At 39.1% G+C, this 16,616-nt stretch overlaps 1 protein-coding gene across 1 annotated transcript; it reads right to left on the bottom strand.

Annotated features, from left to right (window-relative positions):
• Window positions 1-122: 122 nt before the first annotated feature.
• Window positions 123-13,169, bottom strand: prkacba (protein kinase, cAMP-dependent, catalytic, beta a). The gene is made up of 10 exons (XM_080505800.1): window positions 12,881-13,169; window positions 9,330-9,391; window positions 8,010-8,138; window positions 6,818-6,916; window positions 6,593-6,675; window positions 6,274-6,400; window positions 5,838-5,933; window positions 3,993-4,115; window positions 3,537-3,701; window positions 123-3,413 (listed from the first exon to the last, which is right to left on the bottom strand). The coding sequence occupies exons 1-10, from the start codon at window positions 12,924-12,926 to the stop codon at window positions 3,288-3,290; spliced, it is 1,056 nt and encodes a 351-aa protein (XP_080361926.1). The 5' UTR covers window positions 12,927-13,169; the 3' UTR covers window positions 123-3,287.
• Window positions 13,170-16,616: the final 3,447 nt, after the last annotated feature.

Raw genomic sequence — 16,616 nt, 5'->3', positions numbered from 1 at the left:
TTGACCGCCTAATGCACATCCAGACCAAGTACAGCCACAGATTTTAATAAAAAGAATTTATTATAGTGACATACCATTTGTTACATAAAATCTGCTACAGCAAAGTATATTTCCCTTGCAAACACAAGTAAATATGGGTGGGAAAAAACGTGTCAGCCGTCTAAATGGTGTGCAAGAAATAAAAACAAAACAAAACAAAAAAAAAATCACAAACTAAATACAGACACATTTCAGATTATTGATCCCATATCGGCATGTGTTACTAGCTATGATGAACTCATAGACTGATTTCCTTCAGTCAGGAGTGCGAAGTGGCTCAGGGAAAAGTGCGATTGTTTACATCAAATCTGACAAACATTATTACACACATGGTGGTGGAGGGAGGTGGGGAAGTTTCTGCACATGTTCTGGGATCATTTACACACAACAGGCAGTTTAGACTGAAACATGCTAATTTCCCCGCTCTATTTTCCCCAGAATATTTCCAATTTGAAGTATGGTGGATTCAGCAATAACATTCTGGTCGCATTTCAAACTGCCAAAATACAGTTGGATCGACTTTGATGAAGTTGATTTGCACAGAGTAAGAAAAAAATTGAGAAACATAGAAATAACTTAAAGAGCTACAATTTTAGATAGGCAATAGAGGTGTCAGTGTGCATTAACTATGGTAATCATGTTCATTACTATGAATGTTTAATTTTAATAGGGTCAAATAAAGAAAATGGTACAAATAAATACTCTAATATATTCAGTATTGATAAATCCTTTGCAAATAAAATATTTGGGGTCTCGCATATGCTCAGAACTATGCAAGTGTAAATATTAAATGTTATCTTAAAATAATCTCTAAATATAAATGTTTAACTGGATTTTAACAGGTTCTTTATACACATGACCTTGGGTGTCCTAAAAGGTGCTGATAAATAAAATGTATTATTAATATAAATAATAATAGCTTAAGGAAGAGCTGTCTTTGAAATGAAATAAATTGTAAAATGTTATCAAGTGCTCAGTTGAGTAGAAACAAAAGTGTAAATTTAGCAATTAAGGAATATCTACTATCCACAGCAGTACCTAAAAATAGCTTTCAGTCCCTTTTCACATTTGGTTGTTTACGATTGTTGAATTTGATTATTTTGCTTCTTTTTTGTCTATGCAAATTCTTGAGCAATGTGTCGAAAAACAATGAAAACGACCGGAAACTGAACATACCAACGACAGAAAAAGGCCATCAACAGCACATCGTTGTTTCTGACACAATGTGAAACTTAAAACTTTAGATTTTTCTCACAGCCCTGAGTGTCCAACCTGCAGAAATTACCTCAAACTCTTGACTTCCCAGTGAAGGACATTTTGAGACAAAGAAGATATAAGAGATCCACAGAGAGCTGAACTTTCCTGACAGCTGAAAGACCTACAAGTCAACGCGGTGGCCTTCTTCAGCATTTGACACACTCTTCAGAGACAATACATCTACCGATCACACTGGAGAAGAGTTTGTCGAGGCAAGGACTACATTTCAGCAGCAAGGACAGGCAATACGTCAGAATAAATGGGACATAAACGGTACATGGTATAGAAGAATCCTTCATCTAAACCTCAGACTGGAAAACGTATGAATCGACTACACACAAACAATATAAAGGAGTGACTTACACGAAAAGAATGATAACTTCAAAAGCCAGATATTTGACCTTATTCCTTGGAAAATTTCACATTTCACCAATTCCATAAAAGAAATGCGCAAATATTGATCAATCACAGTGTCCAAGTTGGTTAGAAAATAATTCAAAGAGACAATGAACTACAACTTAAGTTAGCAGACGGGTCAAATAAGTATTGACCAGGATGAATAAAATACTTTACTGGTATGATATTTCACTTTTCTTTCATTAACTAGGTAAATGGTTTGGTATTTGCTTTATGGAATTGTGTCATCAGATTAAAAGGACTAATCAACAGCGCTAATGTTCCACACGATAAAACAAATTCAAGGTAAAAGGAACAACAACAAAAAAACACTTGTAGAGCACTAATAGCTTGTGTGACTCGCGGCATAACCAAGACAAACATGCAAAAATAAAAATGAAAACAAAACATATATGGCAGATACACAATTTGTTTTTTTTTGGAGTGGTCTCCTGAAACACGAGTTAGAACAGAAATTGGGGGAAAAAAAGCAACCAAATTGGACAAAGTGAGTCCAAGTGACCAACATTGCTTGTCCTTTTTGATATATATATAAAAAAAAAATCAATAAAAATCAGCTATTGAAAAATGCAATGTTGATAAACTTGTATATGTATATTGATATTTTATGTCGTATAAACAGTGATTTCTTTCGAGTGTGTGCAGTGATGTAATGACTTGTTCAGTGTCTACCGCACCAAAACTGAGGTAAAAATGGAACTATCCTGTAACTAGATATGGATAAACAATGCTACAGTTAATCAGCAAACACAGCACCGACACTGTTCTGATTGATAACATCACTTGTCGTGCTTAATCCATCTCTTCAACTGTCAGAATGCTAAAACTGAAAGACTTCAAGAAGTTCTCAGTGTTTCTTTTCCTTCACTAAACATCAGTTCTCTTTGATTGAATTTTGGTCATGCTTCACAAAGAAAAGTCTTTTTTAAAATGTCTCTTCTATGTATATGCTCAAATGTACTAATACATATATTCTCGGTCCTAAGGACACCAGAATGATGAGTAATGGTTAATGTTTCAGTGTTGTTGGTTAAAGAAAACCAACCTGTACCCTAAATGACACTCTGGTTCGTAACAGGCAGATGACTGGTAACCTCCGTCCAATTGAAACACCAAAACAAAAAGAAAATAAGATCCCTTCAATTCCCCAAAGCTCAAAATCACATTATGTGTAACACCAGCTAATACAATCAATCACTCATTGTGTCGCTGAAAAAAATGGGAATAACATTAGGTTTCACGTTGCTTTTTCCAATACAAACTCAAAAAAAGGGTGGGGCGGGCGGGGGGGGGGACTCATAAGTATCAAACAGACAAGAAAAAAAACAAACAATTAAAATGTGGTCTAGTACTTGTGATGCAGCACAACAGGTGTGTGCATAATGTGCCTGTGTATAGATTAGTGCTAACTGCACGCAGGATCATGGCAAAAAGGACCTCATTCAGCTGTGTGGAATGAAGGAACTAGGCATTTGTTTTGAGCACATGATGGCCTCAGTTCCACGTTAACCCCTCAAACAGAGTGCAAATATCCCGAAACACGAGAGCCCTGATGGGACCCGTGGCCCGTTTCACTAGAACTCTGCAAACTCCTTTGCGCACTTCTCCGTCTGCGAGACACGAATGTCCTCCTCTTCATAGTCGTCGAAGTTGCTCGTGTCCCCCGGTCCCCTGCACTTCGGGAGGAAGGGAGCTTCGACCTGACAAACACACAGGAACATATGTGCAGTTGTTCTCACACCCACAAGCGCCTCGTGCACTGCGGACCGCGTCACTGGAAGCGTGTCAGATCACTGTAGAGCAAAGTCAAAATGAAGGCTCACCTTTCGCTCATAGATGGCAATCCAGTCTGTTGTGGAGAACCACTTGTGATTTTTGATGTCATTTACACCGTTCTTCAGGTTGCCAAATCTCTTTGTGAGGTCAACCTGAAGCAGGTTCCTCAGGAGATCTTTCAGGTCAGAGCTAAAGTGAGAGGGAAATCTTACCTAAAACAACAACAACAACAAAACAGGTCTTAGTTATGGTGGCCAAGCAAGGAATTTGACTTCAGTCTAGCTATGCTCTCCATGTACAAAAGAAGAAATAAGTGTGAACAATGACTATAAATAGAGACACATTTAGACCAAAAGCTTCCCTGTTTCACGTCGGCGTGCTCAGTTGGTTAGTTGGGCAACAAGTGAATGTAGAATGTGTGAAAGGCAAGAAGAGAAATGAGAGAGCAGTCAAATATCACAAATATTTAAACCTGGAATTGACCCGTGGCTATCTTTGCATACCTTGCCAGACACAATCTTTTCATAGATCTGGATGGGCTGATCTGCAAAAAAAGGAGGGTAACCAGCAGCCATCTCGTAAATGAGAACTCCAAGTGCCCACCAGTCCACAGCTTTGTTGTAGCCCTGGAAGAAAAATAAACACACTGTTGGTTTACGGCAGGTTTGTTGCGACATATGCAGCGGTTCCATAGTTACCTTGAAAAAACCTATCCCATTACTCCTTTAAAAAGTAACTTGGTTACTTTACTGATTACTTGTTTTTAAAAGTAATACAAGTTGCTTTTTTGGTTACTTTCAACAGCTGCCGAAAACACACCCCATCGGTGGGTATTTATTTACCAACCGATGTAGTTTTAGTCTGTTGTTGCACTATTTATCTATTTGTTGATTTGCACCACCTGCTCTATGCAACCTTTTAATTCTCCCCCTCAGGGACAAATAAAGTCTCTCATTGATTGATTGGGGAAAAAAAAATAATACTAAAATAGTATAACATCTCTGCAGTTGTATTCTTGTTGGAATGATATCGTATGGTGATAACATTTGTTTGTTCCATTTCTTTTGTTACCTGTAAAAGTGAGTTGGCCTGTGATTGGCTGAGGGTGGAGAAGGGGGCGGGGCAAGTGAGCATGCCGTGTGTGTGTGTGTGTGTGTGTGTGTGTGTGTGTGTGTGTGTGTGTGTGTGTGTGTGTGTGTGTGTGTGTGTGTGTGTGTGTGTGTTTCCATTTGGAGGAGAACGAAAGAGCACCAGGCTCAGTTTAATAATAAAGCAGCTTTGCAGACAAGAAAGTCGTCTTGTAACACACAGTGACTTGGATAAGTAACTTTAATCTGATTACTGGTTTGGAAATAGTAATGCGTTAGATTACTCGTTACTGAAAAAAGTGCTCATATGAGAGTAACGTGTTACCGGCGTCACTGGAAATATGTTGGTTTTATTTTTTTCCACTTCAGGCAGAAGGATTAATGACACAATTTTCAATTTGTGAATTTCGATATCTACAATTGGGAAACGTATACATTTAGAAATGTCGCCTTTTCTGACTTAAGATGTCATGAAAAGAAGAAGGGGGGATGTGTTTGTCTTTAGACACATCTAGCATAGGAAAAAAAACCTCTTTTCTCACACATAAGGCACCATAGAAGGTTCAACAGGATCAACATTAACCCATGCAAGTGAGAGCTTACGATACAATTTTAACATATATTTGTAAGACAAAATGAGAAAGAAAAAATTTATATAACCTGATGGTTACTTCAAGGAAAGTTTACTGATTTGAAGTGAATGTAATACACTTCAGTATTAAAGTAGCCTCACCATCATTTATCAATCTCTGTTTGATATCTTTCTTGGTAATGACGTCACAGACCTGTACAGCAGTGACCTGTGTCATGAGTCTTTGTCTAGAAGACGCATGTATTCAGATGGATTCAGGTCATCTGACTGACTCAACCTGTCACACAATCCAGTTTGGCAACAAAAAAATATTTAGTTTCAAATCATTAATGTTTCACTTCCATTTATCTCAACATGAATGTCCACGTTAAAACGAAAGTCGGCACTTTCCAGTTTTCTGCAGGAGAGAACCGAGGAAATAAGATCCAGTATTATCACCAGAGATCCAAACTTGACCGTTTTAAAATCGCGGAATAGTAAGTGAATAGCAAAGCGCTTTACACTGCTAATCACGTTCACTTATTCACACATCAATGAGAGGTGGCTGCCATGCAAGGCAATCGGTCCATTTTGGGGGCTCGGTGTCTTGCTCAAGGACACTTTGACACCGCTCTCCCAACTGAGCCACAGCCGCCCCACAGGTACTATGTCGCGTTCACAGGCCTCACCTTGCTGAGGATGATCTCTGGAGCTAGGTACTCGGGGGTTCCACACAATGTCCAGGTCCTCCCTTTTACTCTTTTGGCAAAGCCAAAGTCTGTCACCTGAGGAATGAGCAATAACGACAACATGATGAGCGCATGGATGTAAAGGCAATGTTGTGCCGATTGTCTGTGCCAAGATTATGAACAAAAGCCCAAATTGAATTGTGTAAATTAAACTTGAGACTTCAATTTACAACAGCTTTTGGTCAGTTAGATTGGCAGCGAGCTGGGGTGCCTGTGGAATCCAGCTTCGCCTGCCATGAAAACCTATGAGGGCGGAGTACCCCCATTACATTTCGGGTATCAGTAGGTTGTGACTTAAATATGACAGATGATTTGTCAGTGACCCTTTAGTCAAGTTCATTTTGTAGGATCAACTCGACAGTGATGATGTGCCTACCTGGATATATCCATGTTGATCTATGAGCAGATTTTCAGGCTTCAGGTCTCTGTAGATGAGGTCTAAGGAGTGAAGGTACTCAAAGGTGAGTACTATCTGAGCTGCATAAAACCTTGCATGTTGTTCACTGAAGGAGATAAAAAAAAAAAAAGTTAGAAACCTGTACAGTAATTGAACACAGGTGAGCTCTGGACTGAAGAGGAGGATCTCTGTTATCACTGTCCTGTCAGGTTAAGGTGGAATCTCTCGCAACTTCATCACTTTCATCAACAACAGTCCTTCATCACTTTGTTTTAGTAATAGAAATTTAACACAATACCTGAACCTTCCAGTGCGTCTGAGGTGTGAGAACATTTCTCCACCGGGTACGTACTCCATCACCATGTAGAGGTTTGAGTTGTCCTGACAATTAAAGCATTATACTTTAAAAAATAAATTTTTTTGTAATGGATGCACACTATTTGGGAATGTCAAATAACAAACACGCCATGCGGGTATATTCAATTTAGCACTGTGACATACATGCCACAGGACTGTCCTGTACCTTAAAGGCGTACTCCAATCTGACGAGGAAGGGGAAAGAGACAGCCTGTAGTATTCTCTTCTCATTTAGTGTGTGTTCTATCTGCTTCAACTTCACCACCTACAAAACAAACGACAACAAACGACAAAAAAAACAAAGTCGAAGATAAGCAGATAGGAACATTTTTGGTGCACTGTTTCTATATTTTCACTGCAACAGTGTCAATTTTAATTCATACAATTACATCAGGACAAGATTTTTTCCAAAGTAGGCATCCTTATTTTGTAAATATTAACTTTTTTTTAATCAAAGTCACCGTTATTTGATCAGGCAGTTACGAGGATAACGATTTTTGAAAGCCTGTTGAATCATTGTGAGTTGTGAGACGAAACAAAGCATCAGGAGCCAATTCCCTTCGTCAATACTGTGTCCGTGAGCTCGGGAGTAAGAAGACAAAGGCCAATCTAATTTGGTAGCTCTTTGTTAAACAAACGTTTGTCTTTTTTGTTGTTGTAAGAAGACTTAAGTCTCAGATATCAAACTGGCATGTCAGCGCAAACAGTGTTTGAGACATCAACCAAATCACCAGATCGTTTTAGAACAACAAGCCAGAACCTCTATTGTGATACACACCTAAACCTTCAAGAAGGTGCCAACAAATGTATTCATTGTTATGTACTTTCATGGAAACTTTTGGCGACTATTGAGTAATCTATTGCAACATTTCCATTGGAAAAGGAATATAAGAAATGTACGGCGGTGGGGGTTAAAAGAAAAAAAAAGTGAACGCAAGTCTGTGAGAAATTAATAGGAGTTTAGTTAAGAAAACACGACTAAATTGAAAGAGGAAGGTCGAAAAACTGCACTGGAGAAACTATAAAACCAAAGCATAAAGTCAAACGTTTACGTCCTAAAATAACTGAAAATGGAAGGGAACAAAACACTGGTGTGTGAGAAACCCACGGTGGACGTGCTAACCTGCTTCGACATCTTTCACATCATTATTTAAAGAGTGAAAACACTGTCAGAAGCAGCTTTGAGGTTTCCACTGAGAGCGTGTTGGTATTGCATGAGAGGAAGTGTTGCATTTCCTTTTCTGAGATACAAAGTGTCTGCACGTTTATAAAGCATGATTGGGGGGATTTCGACTCCACGAACAAGCCAGCGTTACAACACTGGGTTGTGAGGACTTTAAAAAGAATCATTTACTCACTTTCTGTTTGTCCAAGATCTTCATGGCATAGAACTGGTTTGTTCCTTTATGTTTCACAAGCATTACTCGTCCAAATGAGCCAGTGCCCAGAGTCTTGAACCTGTCAAAGTCATCCAAGCACGTTGTGCTCTGAGGAAACACATTAGCAGTGAAAGTCAGACAGCTTGTAATTTGACTACATCTTCTGCTATGACGGACACCACTGCAGTCTGTCTTCACTCACATAATAGGTATATCTGTACAGCCTAATGTTATGCAATAAAGCAACTGTATCACAAAGTCTGCATGTTCAAATGGGATGGTGTTACATTTTGCTGGAGATCTCCGACATTTTCAGCCAATTGCTTATAGTTGAAGATGGCATTGAGCCGGATTGCGTCCTATTAAGGCGAGAGCCCAATTGTGCTTCTCATGTATAAGAATAATAATAATACTCATACAAATAACATCATATATTGAGCTTGTCTTAAAACAAAATAGTGGGAAAATAAAGCTGTGAGGTTAACAATAATAATAATGGGTCAACATGGTAAATGGTAAAGTGACTCAAAATGTCACTATTTACATGTTAAATGTCGTTAAATTTTATAGTATTTGTTGTTTTTACATACTTATTTATTGTTCATCGTCTTTTCTTTAACTAATCTATTGGCTGCTGTAACAATGCAAATGTCCTCATTATGGGACAATAAAAGAATCTCTAATCCATCTACTCTAAACACAGCCACTACCAAGTGGCTGTTGCTGAAAATTCTGCAAAAAATTGTGCTCAACTGGTAAGACGGAGAGATGAGAGTTTCTGCTGATTTGAGGTGTGGAAGATATTGTGGAGAAGGAACGAGACCATGGCTTGACTTTTTTTTACCTGTCACAACTGGCGCAGCAAAGGGTGGGCATAGGATAGTAGCTATTCTATTAAGATTTGAACCGATGTGAAATTTGTCAAAGGTCGCAGACTCCCACCATTAAAAAAAAAAAAAAAAAAAAAAAAAAAAAATCATTTCAATGAGTAAGTTTCATGTGAAACTTGTACAAGCCATGCTAATTTGTGGAATTCTGCACGAGACAATTAATGTTCTTCCAAAGCAGCTTGTCGATATCAAACATGCCTCATCTTTACTCATTTAAAGGTATTCAATAAAATTACAAATTCAACTTGCATTTAAGTAAACAGGGGTTGAAGCAGGAAGAACTAAAAGAGAAAAAGCCAGATGCTATCACACTGATGTCTAATGGCTGTTCTCATTAAAAACAAACAAACAAAGAAAACAGTTGAAAGTTTAAAGTCGATGAAGCAGGTTATAAAGAGTGAAAACCTACCTGTGCCGGACACTCCCATTTTCTTAAAAAATCTTCTTTGGCTTTAGCTAAGAACTCTTTCACTATTAAAAAAAAAGAAAAGAAGAAATAGAGAGAGAGAGAGAGAGAGAGAGAATGAAAGAATAATTACAAAAGTTAGTAGCCAGGCAAAGTCAGTTAAAATATTCAGAGAAAAAACTAATTGGGCAATTCAATGTGCTCAGGAAAACAAAGTAAGGCAAGTCACACGTTTAGGGGCAAACGCATCTTAAGGTCAGGCAAATGTCAAGTACAAGGAAAGTAGGACTCTACTTCAACAAAACAGCAAACAATACCTTTATTCTGAAATTCAACAACACACATCTAAGCAGGAAATTTTAATTCGTAAAGTGATGCAAAGAGCTCTGTGGGCTTTGCAGAATTGGCCAATTTCAAGACAAGCTATTCTGCATCTCTTTCAAGAAAAGGTAAGAGTAAAAGGGGAGCGGGGAGGGGAGAGGGTCAACAATAGGCAGAGAGAACGACAAAATGCCAAACATAACTAAGACTACGGAGCAGGCAATCGAAAGACAATGCATTGTGAAAGTCACAGCAGACATGAGGTGTCCAAAGTCAAAGAGTTATTGAAAGGCATCTCATGTGTCACTGGTGGTACACTTTGTAATGTTGACAAAAAAAAATCCAAATAGAAACTGCGTGAACTGCGTGGAAACTCTGCACATACACAGCACTTCAACTGTGAATATTTAGGTGTAGTATAATGTGAGCAAACTATGCCTACAACAGATTGTAAAGGTTTTCTCTATGACTTGGGACCTCTCATGGAAAAATGAGCATACCAAAAGTCTCTACAGTTCACCAAGGGTTTGCAGGAACATTCACCCACATGGATGGAAATGATGGAGAAGAGAAAGAGAGGAAGAGACATTTATGAAGAGCTAAGAACAAGAAAATGTTAGATTCAGACAACAAATGACACTGGAGAAGACAATATTGGACACGCTTACCATCTGACAGACAACACTGTAATAACATACTTCGATTGTGAAATGTTGTTTATTTGGTATAAAGATTAATCAAAACTCAACTGAACTAACTCTAAAACTGAAAAAAAAATTTTTTCCTTGCACAGCAATTACATATCATCATCGTTTGATGTTGACAATTAAATCTGTCTTTGAATCTGTACAGAAGATACCTTCGACTTTTAGTTCTATGTTTGGCTTTCTGTCCTGTTGCTGTTGCAGGATTTCACTATCATAAAGAAGACTGATTTAACAGACACTGCAAAAAGCTCACATTAAAAAAAACAAAAAACATGTCATCATTGAAAAACACTAAACAGTACACAAATGTACACAAACGACAGAGCACAGATATCAAGATGATATAAACAACTGAAGCACAACAAATGGCCTGCTCTACAAAGTGTTATACTTCATCTACTTTGAATAACGTCCCTTGTGGATTTGAAATATGTGAACATACAGGTGATGGCAATCTGGTGGGGAAGGCAATTCAAGATTGTAAAAAAAGAAAGAAAGAAAGATAAAACAATTATTTATGGTCTCAATGAACCCATGAAGGCTGAACATTTGAGCATATAAAACAGGAAAGTTAAATGTAAAAACTGAAGTCCCCGTTGAGTTTTGACCACATAAACCACCTGATTAATTGTAAGGTGACGGGCTCCTCCATCTCCCAGCAGATCAAACCCAGCCAGCGGAAGATGGCATTCGACACAATTAAGAATACAAACACTGGACTTACTGAACTGATCCCACATGACGGTGAATTCAGAGATATGAGGCACCTCACTCTCCTGTCCTTTGTGCTCCTGGCTACCTTTACGGTATCTGTGGAAAAAACGGCTGGCAAAGGACTGATCTTTTCCCTGGGCCATTTTGACGTCGCGAGCGAGAAAGCTCACAGGCAAAATGAGAGCTGTCTAACTGAACATCAGTGGTACTGACTTCCTGTATGTTATCAAGGGCTCTGTAATGTTTGAATAACCACAAAAAGTTCAGCTTCCTGTTTCAGCACTTTGCTTCAGTTTCAACAGCATGTCCATGTTGTGTCTTTGAAGCACATTTCATTTGTCTCACAAACAAATGTTTTCATTGCTCTGACAAAGATATAGAATTTAAAGAAGGCCCACTGAGATAGCCTCAAAGTTGCATGTGAAAACACTCGAATTATGTGAACTTCAAAATGCTGATAAGCAATGTGTAAGTCTGTAACACCCACAGACAAACTGAAGTGGAAGTACTCTTCAGGTTAGCGTGCTCTCTGGCGGTTGTGTTCCACAGTGATCGTCTTAAATACAAGTCGCCCTGTATGATCTGACCCAAAGGTGCAGACATTCTTCTCAAGGCTTGCGTGGGTAAAATCTAAAATGAGTTTAGATTTACGTTCGTATACGTCACTTATAAATAACAGCCTTAAGTCTAAATGATCATAAGAAGTTAACAAGCTTTAGTAGTTGGCATCACAATGTTATTGGACACATGACTTAAAACTACAAGTGGCTTGAGTCACAAGACTGTGAGACTGTGAATTACTGCCAATCAGAAAGCAGGTCAAGATCAACCTCTCCAGACAGACCACTATGCCACAGTTGAGTGGATTAGGCTGGTCATTACTCACAAATGCGTACGAAACACAATAGGTTGTTCTCTGGCTACTGCTTCTATGTGATTAATACAGGACATACGATTGGAAAAATTGCTTTTCAACAGGTGTAATTAGGCTGATAAGGGTGCAACTCTTTCTGGATGGTCTAGCATCAATACAAATATGTGATGCCATGGTAAGGGAGCTTGGATCGCTTAACATTTTGTTTAATTGCACATTTCATGATGGCAACTGACTTGCTTTATCAGTTTTAACCCAATGGGGCTTAAAAAAATTACACCAGTAGCTGTTGTGTATCAAATAAACAAACAAGAAATACACAATCAAATATACAAATGTGGTTTCACCACATCAAGAGGCCGTTGAGGTCTAGATGCTGTTATACTGGTTATCAGGTACCTGTTGTTAGCAGTGACCAAGCCTTGTACTGCAGCTTCAGTAGAAACCAGTGTTTGCTGATGTTATCTGCCTCCAGGCACGTGATGTGAGCCTTTTGGACATAAAACGCGCTTCTTGTGTAACTCAAATTAAGTATTTCATTTTTGCGGTTAATTGGGATATTAATGACCACCCAGAATGGGTGTTTGATGATCTATTAAGCACTATGAAACCCTGGATAAGGCAGTAATGCCACTGTCATCTTCGCCTGTGTCACTTTGGAAGAAAACAAAAATAAAATGCCTGACTGTATCATTTGCGGGATCATTTTCTGTGGAGCTAAGCTGACAGAGATGGCTCGGAGAGGGGAGACAGAGGTTGTAAACTGCCCTACCAAAGATGGATCTGCTCTGCAGCCCATACTATCGTACTGTCTGCTAACGCTGGTCAACGACTGCTAAGCGGTGCTTCCCCCACTGGCTTTGATCAGAAGCCTCCCCGTGTACAATAGCTCACTTTAAACAACTGGCAGGTCAGCTGGAGGCCTTCCAGATACTCACCGCTTTCTTGTTCATTGCCTTTCTTGGCAGTTGCCGTGTTTCCCATCGTAGGAAGACAGGGCGATTCACAGCTGGCTGGGAGCGACGGTGGCGGTGGTTAGCTAACGGGGTCCTCCGTCAGCTAGCTAACAAAATACAGCTGGTGCTAGCTGATGGGGTGAATACGACATAAATGTCTCCTGTTGGTGGACAAAAACCTCGACGTGCTCTGCTAACTGCCTCGGTGTTTTTTTTTTATTTACAAGGTCCTTTGTCGTTCACGTATGCCTCCGCTGGAATGACAACATGATCCAGACTTTTCACCTCTGCCTGCTGTCGTTTTGTGCTGCGTTCAAGTCGTGTGGGAATTACCATACTGACAGTCTGGATGGGTGCAATGCTGCCTTCATGACCAGTCGGAAATAATACATGTCGATGTATGGTATGCATAGTAGGACGACAACAATAACAACAACAACAGGAGCAGGACAGGAGCAGGGCAACAACATTAACAACTACACATGGAATATTACTATGCAACAACATACAAAAAGTTTGAACTAAACCATATTTAAATTTTCACTGTATTTTGTTCACAAGTATCAACATTGCTGTACCTTTGACTTGTAATTGCTGGTGCACGATCTCCCCTTGTGTTACAATTTGTCAATATTTTGATTGTGTGTGTGTGTGTGTGTGTGTGTGTGTGTGTGTGTGTGTGTGTGTGTGTGTGTGTGTGTGTGTGTGTGTGTCTTTAAAAAGAAGAATACATTTACATGGTGTTGTGGTCATGGTCTGCATACATCGAAAACAGCAAATGTACCAATCACCTAAGTAACATTACACAATATCAACAACACAGAAGATCACTCACGTTTATTCATTATTTCTCTTTTTCCCCCCGTGATTATCGCCCCACCAAAACCACCACCAACAACATTATTGTTTCATTGTTGTGTTGTATTTTTGGGACTTTTTAAAATAGTTTTATTTAATGAGAAAATGGTAATGCACATCAATTCCAATGTCTAAAAAAACCCAAATCGATCAACATACATTTTCTACTTCCCCTACAATTATATCACACAATTGAAATGTAATGTTTTCTACATTTATCAGTTTAATTGTAATTTGTTTAACCACGATTGATGTGAAGTCCCACTAAAGCCGGAGTGAAGTGGGAAAGCAGCACGTTAACGACCTCGGTACGGGACGCGCCCATTACCAGCGGGGTTGTTTTTAGCACCACGGTCAGCGACACAATTGCCAGGGAGCCCTGTGTTTGTATCTGCGAGTTCGTGAAACCTACAAATCATATTCAATGTCACGAAATAAATCTTTTTTTGTTATCACTTCAAAATTCACAAATAGCTAATGTAGTATGTGGTGACTCATTCATACGGATATGGGCACTAGATGTCCTGCATGCTTCAGATTGCGATTGCAAACTTCAGCGCTTTATGGACGTCACTCTCCCCTCCGTACAACGCGGAATGGTTTTTCCCAGGGTTGCCAAGTCCGTTTATTATGAGTGACCGGGTTTTTTTTAAAATTTTATTTCACAGTTACTTGTAAACATAGATAATTGTAGTTTTTTTTTCTTTTTAACAATGTCTTTCCTTAATTTCGCTTGCTCTAACCTTCATAATTTGTCAAACTGGTTTTGATACTTTTGTGAACCGACAAACCGTATCATTTCTTTCCATTTCCAAAGCAAGCCGGACTGACCATCTTACCTCTGGAAGCATGATATCGAAGATGAAATCCAGCAGTTGCATCTCTTGGCTCTGAAAACACGCATACTGTCCAATTGTTGTCCCCAGACAGCATGTGAATACTTTTCATGAAGCCTGGGTAAAAGACAGTCTCCTCCAAGATTAAACTATACAAATGAAACAAGCTCCTCTTGTAATGCTTATTCTCTCATGTCTCGATTTTTAAGGTTAGTCTTAAGACTTTTCTATTTAATGAAACTCACAGTTACAGCTGGTCCAGCTCATCCTGGACCCTTTTCTAGTTATGCTGCCATAGGGAAAGACTATGAGCTTCAGTCACCATGTGTCGCTATTACATGTCACCAACATGTGCCTCTTTCCCAGTCTGCAGGTTTCTTTCTCTAAAAACTGAAGTTTCTCCTTTCCACAGTTGCTCATGTTTGTTCATGTGGATTAATTGGATTTTCTCTGTAAAAAGTGCCCTGAAAGGACTTAGTTGTATTCGGCACTGTATAAATAAAGTTGAATTGAATTGAATTAAGTTCTCAAAAAACAAAGACAAACATTGATCCAGTTTTTCAATTAACTTTTAAAGCCACTTCATTCTTGTGCTCACTGAAGTATGGAGAATACAGAACTTCATAATGTCAGCCATGCACCGCTGTGTTACACTGTGTTTTCAGAATACTTCAATCCTTAAAACCTCAGTTATTTGTATAAAGGTTTGTCCTGATAGCCAACCTCAGTGCCCTGGTCAAACTTTCTCTTCAGCCCGAAGACCGGAGAATGTTTTCCCTTGAGGACCTCCTCACATTCTTTGATGGGCAAAGACTTTTCCACAACTAAAATGTATTAATTCAGTGTGCAAGAGACAAAACACAGTCAATAACATTAACAATAACAAGATAAATACAGCAAAAATAGAATTATTGTGTAGCAAACCAGAGGCCTAGAGGTCAGCACCAAGTATTCATATTATAACTGAGGTACAAATATTTACTTTACATCCAATTAACTGTATGTACTTTTATTCTTTCCTTAACTCAAAGTGCAAAATAACTTCAGAAATCGCTACAAATGAGGTTCCACTTGCTTTATTGCCAAGCTGATCCACAGACCACAAAGAAAGCAGTGCAAGTCAAAATTACATGGGTTAACATATATAACTTTATGCATGCAAACAGACAAATGTCATCCAACATTATTATTAGATGTGAAAGCAATATGATTTTAAACAGATATTACTCATCACCATTCTCTGGAAAATGCACTGCATTTGCACAGTGATTTTGCAGACCTGTCTGATCCTTTAACAATTACAGAGGGATGCATCTTAAAAAAAAAAAAAAAAGAAAGAAGTCAATCAATATTGATGTCTGGAAAGGGTTACAGATCACTTATTCAGGAACATGGTAAGATACAAACTGACAAATACCTATGTCCTTCAGAAACTTAATTAGGAACCTTATTCAGGACACAATACAGTGCCTGCAGCCTGCTGAGACTGGAAGTAATACTTTTGAGAACGTGAGTGTGGGTACTCCAAATGTCTCCAGAAGATCACGTGACTTCTGGTGTCGAGAGAGAAATAAATCAGTACCTCTCCGTTTTTTTTAGTTTTTTTTTTCAAAGACCTGGTCGCTTGTTTCTGTCGCGCGATCTGGCAACCCTGGTCCTGGAGCCGCTCCAACACTCTGCAGAAGCGAGCACTACAATTTACTGACTGCTTTCTGCCCTGGAACAACGTCCATTTACAGTAGTAACGCTCCAGCAGACATTATTAACACATTTAAATCAAGCGCGGCTCTTCAAGAGAGAGAGACGCCCGCTTCTGGAGTCTTGAACGACAGCCGCGTCCCCCGGATGAGAGCGGCCAAGGAGGAGCTGCACTGCCTGGAATAAATAAGGTACCGTTGACGGGCTGCTCAGTCTGTGCATCCTTTGCTAGGAATAGTAGGGGTCATTATGTCCCCTTTGGATTAACGCACAGCGCGTCGGAGGTGTTTGTGTTTGTAGCAACGTTATCTGGAGACGCCCACAAT

Source organism: Blennius ocellaris (assembly GCF_963422515.1).
Source record: "Blennius ocellaris genome assembly, chromosome: 12".
NCBI classification, from domain to species: Eukaryota; Metazoa; Chordata; class Actinopteri; order Blenniiformes; family Blenniidae; genus Blennius; species Blennius ocellaris.
Note: the sequence above shows the minus strand (reverse complement) of the source record. Positions and strands in the feature narration are given on the sequence as shown.